The sequence below is a fragment of the Epinephelus fuscoguttatus genome, linkage group LG1, assembly GCF_011397635.1.
Source record: "Epinephelus fuscoguttatus linkage group LG1, E.fuscoguttatus.final_Chr_v1".
Taxonomy (NCBI): domain Eukaryota; kingdom Metazoa; phylum Chordata; class Actinopteri; order Perciformes; family Serranidae; genus Epinephelus; species Epinephelus fuscoguttatus.
In genome coordinates, this window is record NC_064752.1 from 18,595,253 (window position 1) to 18,605,869 (window position 10,617).

The 10,617-nt window shown below is 39.2% G+C and overlaps 1 protein-coding gene across 1 annotated transcript; it reads right to left on the reverse strand.

The window, feature by feature from the left end:
- Nucleotides 1-217: 217 nt before the first annotated feature.
- On the reverse strand, nt 218-8,707 carry timm17a (translocase of inner mitochondrial membrane 17 homolog A (yeast)). Its single transcript, XM_049589745.1, has 6 exons — nt 8,601-8,707; nt 7,521-7,620; nt 6,575-6,638; nt 5,401-5,529; nt 4,214-4,324; nt 218-1,148 (listed from the first exon to the last, which is right to left on the reverse strand). The coding sequence occupies exons 1-6, from the start codon at nt 8,696-8,698 to the stop codon at nt 1,072-1,074; spliced, it is 579 nt and encodes a 192-aa protein (XP_049445702.1). The 5' UTR covers nt 8,699-8,707; the 3' UTR covers nt 218-1,071.
- Between the last annotated feature and the right edge of the window lie 1,910 nt (nt 8,708-10,617).

Here is a 10,617-nt window from a genome sequence, read left to right on the forward strand (position 1 = left end):
GAGCAAAGACAGAGCAGTGTTGGTCTGTTTGTTTGAGAGGACTACCCTCTAGTGGGGAATGAGCCGTCCTGTCCAGACAACACTGATTATAGGCGACTGTGGCACCAGTACATTACACTGTAAGACTTTGATGTACACTCACCCATGATTGGCACTCCTCACGAGCCAAAGCAGAAATGATGTCATAAATGCATTTATAAGACTACGACAGACACACTTAACAACTTATTTGTTTTATTGTACCATAGAATAATCTATCATACAGATTTCATACAGTATGTATCCATCCCCTGCTTGAGTTCCTCCATTTGTTTGTACTGCCTAGGCCATCCTTTGTCATTAGCAGCCTTTGCCACACTTTTGTGTTGAATGTCAAAGCACTGTCACATATAATAGAACAATATGGTACACGTCTTTACAATTTAAAATAAATAAATCACTTTAAAACAAACCAATATCCCAGGAATAGCATCGTATCTGAATGGTGTTTGCCTTCATAACTCTACTAAAATCAAATAAAAAAATGCTGGCAGGATGTCAGCGGCCAGCACAAGCAGGTCGTTTAAGGCAAATAAAGACTAAGTGAACACAAGCAGGAAGCTTTTACTGTATATACACATAAGTATGCTTACATATTATTCATGATGTTCCACGTGTGACATGTTTTTGCTAGATTCAACACTATCCAGAGTTCCTCAGTCTTGCCCTCGCGCTCGTTGGGCCACATGCAGTGAACACTGAAGAAAACAGATAAACACACCTCGTCCCCACAAACCATCGAACAACAAATCTCACCACATGTCTGTATTTAACCAGTGTACGGTGACACAGATGCACATGACAAGGCTGAGAATGGCAAAAGGCAGATCTGTACATGGCTCGTGAAAGAAGGGAAAATGAAGATGTATTTTGTCTTTCGGTTCTCTGACACGGTCCATAAAGTTGGGTGCGGTTGGTATTGTTTGATGTGGGGTATTTTACATCTCCATTTCTTCTTTGTAACTTCAGCAAGGAATTCAAAAAGGCCTAGTGGATGAGATGTGTCGGGTGGGGTTGGGGGGGGGGGTCCTCTCACTGGTATTGTCGGTAGTCTCCAAAGGAAGGGGTGGGCATGGGAGCAGGGGCGGGTTCCTCTGCAAACTGAGGTCCTGGAGAGAAAGGGGAAATGACAGTGAGATGATGGTAAATCAGACTTATAACAGCTGTTAACTAAGTGGGCAATGCCCTAAAATATGACATTTACACCTGAGCTTTGCCCAAACTCTACATTAGATACTTATTTTGGACAAATTTTTAGTATGTCAAGTAGCTCAGCAACTATAATATGTTTAAATATAAAAAAAAAACAAAAACCCTGAAAACGTCCGTCACAATTCCCAAAAGGCCCAAGATGACTTATTTATATGTTTGTTTTGTCTAAACACCAACCTAAAATTCAAATATATTCAGCCTGCAATCACAGCAAATGGAAAATCCACACTGAAAGCATTTTTAGAAGTGTTTTTGACATCTGTCACTCTGGCATCGTTTAGACAGTTTCACCTCCATTTTATTAAATGCATAAATCCACATTCCTCATTTAGTGAAACACAGACTGCATAGACAACTGATTAAATAACACAAATATTCCACTGTATGTGTGTTTTATGTGTATATGTTTTGAACTTCTTAACAGCATAAACATTGTATGACTGAGGCTCCTAGTCTATCTGTGAACTAGCCTGTTTCACTACAGGCAGATTCCCCTCACCCAATAAGGTGAAATGGAAATAAAATCAACAAATCAATGCATAAAATTGCTGCTGATTTCTTCCCATGGAACCAACATGAAAACTATTTTGGTTCGGTAAATTTCTGTTGTCAGTCAGCATGGTGAAAGCAGGTCAGCGCTGTCTATGCAGCTCCCCAGAAACTGCTGCTGACAGACTGCTGAGACATTAAATAATTAGTCAGTGTGGACTGGATGAGAAAACGCTTACACACCACTCACATCTTGCTTCCAAAGGGCAAAGCAAATATTTCCATTTTTAAAGCTAGAACCCATTCATTTTTGCCTAATCATTTGGCTGAAAAAATGACTTATCTATTAGTCAATAATTAGACTTGCTGCAGATGATTTTTTGCTGATTAATCAATTCTGACAAAATTGAGTACACTCAACAAGGTTTAAGCTAGACTTTTTTTGGGGCCGTGTTGTGGTTAATATTCCAGAATTCCAACTAACCACTAGATAAATGTTTTAAATAGCCATTTAAAAGCCTACATTTAAACGGCAATAAAGCACTTCAAATAAATAACTTGAAAATAGGCTAAATGAAGAGGCGGCCTATAAAACACAGTGACTAATCACAAGTTCAGTGGCAGAGGCGGAATAGAGGAAAAGGACTCTGGGTGGCAAGTGTCACCATAAATCACCAAGCCTGCTATCCACCATCTGGCTTGTCGTGGTGGAGTGAAGCGAATCTCTAGGTCTTACTGGAGAACTTGATCCATCATGCCATCACCTAACTACATTGAAACACACTACAAATAAGATGGTGACCACCCTGGATGTGACGTTCGCTCTGAAGAGGGTTGAGATGCATTCTGTACATTTTCAGTGTATCAACTAGGGTTGGGTACCGTTCATAATTGAACCAATACGGTACCGGTACTGGTATCTGGAATTCGGTACCGGTACCAAACGGTACCTTATTTCGGTACTTTTTAAAGTCTAAACTTCTGAGTTTCAACATTTTATTGAGAACATTTAGGAACAGTGCTGCATGTTAACTTTTGTCTGCACATTTTTTTTGTCACCATTGTTGCTGAGTCTGAGGTGCGAGTCATGCGCTCTCTCTCCGCCTCCACCTCAGGTACCGAAATTTGGCACCGATTCATTTTAAGTGAATCGGTACTCTGTAGTACCGACGTGAATCGGTACCAAGTACAAAAAGTACCGAGTTTCGGTACCCAACCCTAGTATCAACAGATCCGTCCATAATCAAATTCTTAAAATCTGGCCTGCACAATATAACTTTATATCCAAGTTCTCTTGGCAACATATCTTATACATTACACAATATTCGGCTATTTAATACACTAGTAATGAATGTATTTATTTATTTGGCTCATTTCCCACTAGACAATTTGCCCGTGGATGTTTTCATCTGCCGGACAACTACACGTGATACCGGCCAAGAGCTTGCATATACCGGCTAACATAAACCCTGATACTCAAAGAAGTTGGCATGCATGCTAAAACACTTGGTTTTTGAGTATGATGTGTATGTAAACTATTATCCCAATAAACAGAACACCACAGAAATGGTAGGCTTGCTCATGGCTGAAAAAATAAATAAATACAAAAACAAAAGGTAGATTTGAGCTCATCCGAAAACAAATTTTTTTTTAGTCTTTGGAAAAACATTTGTCTCACTGAACGATGGTTTATTGTATACTAACTGTAAAAACAACATACTATTAAAATTAGTGTATCATAAATGCTGCATATTACTGAAAATTACTGAAATTACTGAAACAAATTATTTGAATTGAACAAACCTTTTAAACAGCCGACATTTGTCTTGTTACAGCAGGAAAACAGGGATATAACTAATAATATTAACGATGCTTCAGCTGTGTGTCCTTAACATAACATACTCATTAATGTTCCTGATTACACCTGTGCTTTCCCTACTATGACATTTCATAGTACTGTCTTGTTTTACTATATAAAAGATGTTCTCTGTGTAAGGAAATATCTACAATGAAATGTTTTCTGAAAACATTTTAAAACCCATCACTGGTTAAACTGAAAATAAAAGCGAAAAATGAGACGTTTACCATTAAACGAAAAAATATATATAATTTATCGCACACCTATTACCCCTGGCATTCATATTTCATGTTAAAGGATATATTGGGGTTGGGTGCTGTTTTTTGTTGTAAAGCATGGTTTTAGGCGGAGAGGTGACGAAATTGCGTGCAGTGTAAGTCAACAAAGACAAATGTGTCAGGCACAGGGCAACCAGAAGTGAAATTGCTGTCATGGTCGGTATATTTTCTTTGCCACAGCAGATGTAATCTTTCGCAACTGTGAAGGCATTTATACCTGGCTGACTTATGACATACAGAACCATCACACTGTTTTCTCTGTCTATGTATTATCCTTTATGTCTCTATCGGTCATTCAATGAAACAAACCACCAACATCTGAAGAAGTATTACTCACCAGTTGGGAACTGTGAAGAGGCAAACCTAGTGAGCAAGATTCCAGCGCCCTCTATCAACGCCAGCAGGATACCTCCCATGGCTGCAGAGCCTACCATAGCTACTGGTCCATCTACAGAGGAACAGAGTGTGTTAATGCATCACAAGCACACAGTACATTAGTCTTCATATTTTACATAAGAAGTAGATTAAACAGGGAAGCCTAGATGCTACTGTATGTCAGAGGTCGACCACTGTTTCACCACTTTGTTTTTAAACATAAAAAAGTTTGCGAAACAGTGAAAAATGTCCATGGTGTTTATGATGCTAACATAACTTTAGGCCCTGCACACCCATACAGGTGTTTCACTTATGCTAAATAAATCTGTGCAAAGATTTAAGCTAAGTGGAGCCGTGCTGGGGATCCCACAAGTCCATGTAACCCCAGTAAGCACAGTAAAATGAACAGGACATTGAAAAAAAGTCAAACAAGCCTGATCTGTACACATTCACACAGTCCTAAGGAGGAGCCTTTATCAGGCAATAAATTGATAACACCTGTGTGAGTGGACAAGAGGTATGTGAGGTCTTCTTAAAACTTGTTTAAAATGACCAAATGTGGACAGTCTCAGTACCTGACAACTCCGCTTCCTCTCATTCAGTGAGGTTTATCTGCTTATTTTCAGTTTAAATACAGCAAATAAGCCAAGCTCAAACAATTTCAATAACTCTTTAGTCAAAGATGCCAATCAGGCTCTTGTCAAGTTGTGACACCTTTACTGAAGCTCATCTAAAAATGTTTACAGAAAGAAACCAGATTGTCACAGAGACCATAGGTTGACATTAGAGTCTCTTATGAACAATGTGACTGCAGTCCAGTTTCAGGACTAATAAAAGATATGTTGCGACATGCATTGATGTCACCGACGTTTAAGCTTTAACTTCCTCTGTTGGTGCTGGACAAGTCACAGTGCCTCTCTGAAAAACTGACTTTCACTTGATGTACTGTTGCAAAACAATGTTGGTGTTCTAAAAGCATGCCAAGCAAACACATATCCCAAAAGACACTCTTACTAATGTCTCTTAGCACCCTGGGTTTACATTTAAACTCTGTTCAGGGTACAACAGCAACACACCGTTTGCTTTTTGTCTGAGGAATGTATGTGCTCTATGGACAGTTAACTGCCAGCTTCTTCTAGGGTTACTCACTTCTTGCAGCCAGGATAGCTCCTGTCATGGCCCCGCTTGTAATTGAGTTCCAGGGATCCTCCTTCCCTCGTACTTTTACTAAACCACAGTCAATCATGGAGAAGAGGCCTCCCCATACTGCAAAGCTTCCTGCAAGCACAAAACATTCAGATTAGTTCAACAAGAAACAGTTCAGAGTGGAGTCCTGCACAGGTCCCTTTTTGAAAACCTGCAACCCTCCATACCCATAAGGATCAGTACCAGAACCAACTCATTAACCATCATTATGTCTTAGTCAAAACAACATTGCTGCAGTTATTCTTTATAAAGACGTTGGGTTTTTCCACGAGGTATATGAAGATGTCAGACCACTGTGACTTTTAGTTAAATCATTGATCCAGTGACCCATCAATTAGGAAACTTTACCCCATTGCTCAGAGTTAATTTGTTAGTGTAAGACCATAGACGCATTGTCATCTCCGTAACTATTAATGAAAGACAAAAAGCCAAATCCATGTTTAACAGAAGTGAGTTTTTACAGTTTCTTTTGATGATGGGGACAACTTCCGCCTTTCTGCTCCAACACTGACTGACAGCTGACTCCACTGATTCACACTCACCACTGCCCCAGGGCCGCTACCATATGCTATTTACAGAGATAGCACTGGCGATCTGCACCGGTCAGTGGCGAAAAAAAGCACTTTTATACGGGACGCATTTGCCCCCATTACCGTTTTAGCTCATTTCGCAGCTCAATACTGAACCAATTTTAGAACGAGTGGTACCCATGAATCATACGCACACATACACATGGGGAAATAGGGCCCAGGTTGAAAAATACTGAAGTTGTCCTTTAATGCACCACAGCTAACGTTACACCATGTGTCACCTAACATTATTATTCAGCCGTTTTATATTTTCTGTTTACTTTAACAGTCAAACATGAGTGAGAAAATGGCTCAAAGTAACGTTACAAACTGTTGCTATGGTTAGATTAATCGACTAAAGGAAAAAATAATCATTAGGTGCAGCCCTTATCAACATGATCAATCAACACCAAGCTGACTATAGGCCCTGTTCTTTGCAAAGGAAAACAGAGTACCCTTTCCAGCCAACAGTGAGTGAGTTTTTTATATCAAAAACAGAGCATCTACCTTTCAGGCAGATAATGTTGATATTTAGCAGTCACTCTTACCTCCAAGCTGTGGTGCTCTGGTCTTGATGGCAGTCAAGCTACCTCTCATTCTGTGGCTCATTCCCTGTTAAAGACAGTGACACCAAACGCAGGTCAATGGACATTCTTTGTCAACCCAAGGTACCTACTTTCTTGATGAATGCCAAAATTGCAGAGTATGACAATGTCAAACATAGAAATATCTTATTGTGTCACTGAAATTACTGAGAAGATTCCTAAGTAGTAGAGTTTAGACAAGTGTGCCATGCCAGAGAAAAAAAAGATAACATTTACATGGTATAGTGTATAGTCCAATTTTATCTGTGTTAAAAAGCAATGTTTCTGTTTAAGACAAACACTGACTGTGGTGAAATAATGTTATTTGTGCGCATGTATGTGCATCTGTGGGGAGGGACTGTAACAACCACAGAAAGCATGTGAATTGAAATCACTGGTAGAAGCCACTGCTGTTTAGGCTTGTCTATGCATTATTCCAAATTATGCCCCACGATGGTAGATATGTGTGGTACTTAATAACACCCTCATCTACGATCTTTGAGCTCATTGTCCAGCAGGAAACACAGTCTTAGTCTTAGTTTTTTTTTTTTTAATGCCAGTGATTCAATTAAATTTCATTTTACTGCTAATGTTGATTTTTTTCTGTTTTAACATTAACATTAACCCATTTAACTTGACAACAGACCTGTTTCTGATTTCGGATTCTGGTGTAAATCTTATCATACAATGAAGCTGCTGGTGATGAAAAAAAAAAAAGACTGACATCTCTACAGAGAATTTCCATCAGTAATCTGACAATGACATAGTGTATGCTCTAAACCAGTTACAAACAAGTCCCATGTTGCATGTAGTATGATTTGTATAAGGATGTCATGATTGTCTGATTTTTATATTATCTGAATGAGGCCAAACAGCAAGGAACACTGTCAAGCTACATGAGAGAACTTACTGAGGGTGCATTTCTGAAGCCTTTTACTGCCTGAAATATTCCTCCACCTATAGCGCCCATGGTGAAGGCTCCTCCACAGTCGTCCACGATCCTCCAGGGGCTGAAAAGCACAAGGCTGCTATTAGCAAGGGTCATTGTCAAATAAAGTACATAGTGTGCATGAAGGCTGCACTGACACGTGCCAGTATCATGACCTCTGATAGCAGGTTTAGCCTTGATATACCCCACAAGTACAGACTGGAGGCCAAGCGTGCTTGTAGAGCGACAAGCACTCTGTTATTGTTGTTGTAACGAGAGTAAAATACGGATAATCTTAACATTTCTATCTTGAAAACTGCATTTTTTTCTTTTGTTATAGCTAGTTGTTACATTAAAACCGCGAGCTGAGTAAAAGCAGTGAAGAGATTAATGTCTAGATAATGCCTGGTTATTACAGGATGTATCACCTGATCAGGGACAGTCATACAGCATGATAACAGACCATGATATAAACGTGTCACTAATGCTAACCACTGGTAAAACAATTCATCTTTAACGCCACATCGACACTATTAATTTCAGTCACTAGGTTTCCAGATAAATTGGTTTGGTCTTGACTCAAGGTACCCTTCTGTAGCTGTTGTGCAATCCCCAGGCTGCCCCCAACTGATAACATTAGCACACAGGTGGCTAACCTAGCTAGCTTTCCGATATACTAAAACATCCGTAACTGATGCTACAGGGATAAAACTGTCACAGCGACTTTTGGTATTCACTGCAGGTCATTTATCACCTTGTTCACCGAGTGACAGGAGTCAGTGAACTGAATGTGCTGACACACGGGCAAGTAAACCGACAAGGTCACTAACAACGTGATTTAGCAACGACGCTCTGATGCTAGCACACACCGCTACTACAGATCTATGTAAAGTTAGCATCTATGCTAACGCTGGTTAACTAGCCGGCTTTGAGATATCTGGGGTGATATGACGAGTTGTACCATAAAAAGAATTACACACACCTAAAGTGGTAGTTGATAGAAAGAGATGACTTAGTAAAACAGAAGGTAAAAAATATATTTTAGCCGGATATAAGACTCACCATGGCTCTCTGGCATATTCCTCCATCTTGTTCTTTCGCTGTTCCCTCGGACGCACGTGACGTTGTCGACAAAATGACGTAACGGCACAACGTGACATCCTGAAGAAGCATTTCATGTGCTCAAGCAATGCGCCACCTGCATGCAAAATAGGTTAGCTTGAGGGAATGGGACGCTAGGTTATTATACAGATTATTATCTGGCAGAGGAATCAACATATTGTCTTGTTGTTTTGGTATACTTTGAGTTTTAGCATTAAAAAGACAGCTTTCTGGGGAGTTCAGGGACCCTGGACCCTGTTTGTTTATGCGTAAATATCAGTGGTTCCCTACTGACAGTTGACCCTGGGGGTCCGGTATCAACGTAACCAAACCCTCAGTAGGCCTAGTGCGTGAGAGGGAGGCGCGCTTTGCAGCCATTTAAGCCACAGTTCAACAAGTGACAAAGCACTTTTTAATAAGTGCCTTACAGGAGGAGAAAAGAGAAGGGGGGCATACATAGACAGAGTATGATCACATCACGCTGATTTAAGCCTCTCTACATTGGCTCCATGTTTGTTTTAGGACTGACTTTAAAATATTATTGATAACTTTTTAAGGCTCTTCATGGCTCCAGATTACTTTTCAGACCTTTAAGTCTCTTATGAACCTTTGCATAGTTTGAGATCATCGGGCAAAGGTCTTCTGCTTGTCACAGAGTCCAGGCTAATGACTAAAAGGGACAGAGCTTTTGCAACTGGGGTCCTGATGCCCTGGAATGGCCTGCCTGAGGATATAAAGTTGTCTGAGTCACTGACTTTGTTCAAGTCTCTCCTGAAAATGTATTTCTGTTGGAAAGCATATCTGGACTTTATCTGATCTGTCTGTCTATTTTATTGCTATCTTATTTATTTTATTTCCCATTTATTATCTCGATTTTATTTTTGGGCCTTCTTTATTTTATCTTTGACTTTGGTTTAATTTTATGACAGTTTGTTTCAATCTCCTTGTGTTTTAAATGTGTTTAGTTTTATTGTACAGCACTTTGTAACTATGCTTTGTTTATTATTATTATTATTATTATTATTATTATTATTATATAAGATGATACATGTAATTTAAAGTTATGGAAACAAAAAAAAAGAAAAGAAAAGAAACAGGTTTTTTGGAAGCTTTTTAAAAGTGTGCATTAATTTGGCCTCTGTGGGCCCTCACAGGAGAACGTTCCAAAGTCAGGGATCACCTATAGCAAAAAAATTAGCAATAATTATAATAATAGCAATAAAAAGCATAATATTTTGTGTATGTGATAGATGAATGGCACATGGGAAAAGCCAGGTATCTAAAGAAGGCTACTGCACAGGGGGTTTTACATTTTGGGCTACAAATACAACAGCATCACACTGATAGGATAAAAATTTCCTTTAGAATAGACATAAAACAACTGGACACAAATACACAGCAATAAAGATTAAATTATTAGAAGAATTCAGATCTTTTAGTAAAAATAGCATAAGTGTAAAAAATACTCAGTTAAAAGTAAAAGCATCACTATTTACTAAAGTAACTGAGGTAAAAGTACTCATTATGTCGAACAGACCATATTGGAATATTGGACTGGACTGTGTTCTTCACTTTAACATTCCAGCTGCTAAAGGTGGGTCTAATTTAGTTGTCGAATAAATATAGTGGAGTAAATAGTACAACCCCACAGGTTTATTTTAAGGCCACCAGTTAGAATTATCACTCCACCAATGAGGTCATGTTTTCTGCGCCATGTGTGCGTTTGTCTGTTTGTCAGGATTGTGGAAATACTGCTGTCCTATTTTTTATTAAACTTGGTGGAAGGGTGAAGCATGGGCCAAGGAGAAACCCATTTCCTGTTGGAGTGAATCTGAATTACTTGGTGGATACACACATTATTTTACATTGTGAGATAGGTGAAGGTGTACGCTCTCTGAGAGCTCTTCTAGTTTCAGCTTTGTTTGTGGAAAATGTTTTGTCCATCATTTTGGCATGGAGGATGGGTCTAAACACTACA

Bases quoted from the DNA above. Each gene is read 5' to 3' on its own strand.
- timm17a (XM_049589745.1), bottom strand. From the start codon at position 8,698: ATGTCACGTTGTGCCGTTACGTCATTTTGTCGACAACGTCACGTGCGT. The intron at 6,639-7,520 runs GTAAGTTCTCTC...TGTCTTTAACAG, and splicing joins GCTTCAGAAATGCACCCTCA to GGAATGAGCCACAGAATGAG. The intron at 5,530-6,574 runs GTAAGAGTGACT...TTGTGCTTGCAG, and splicing joins CAGAGCACCACAGCTTGGAG to GAAGCTTTGCAGTATGGGGA.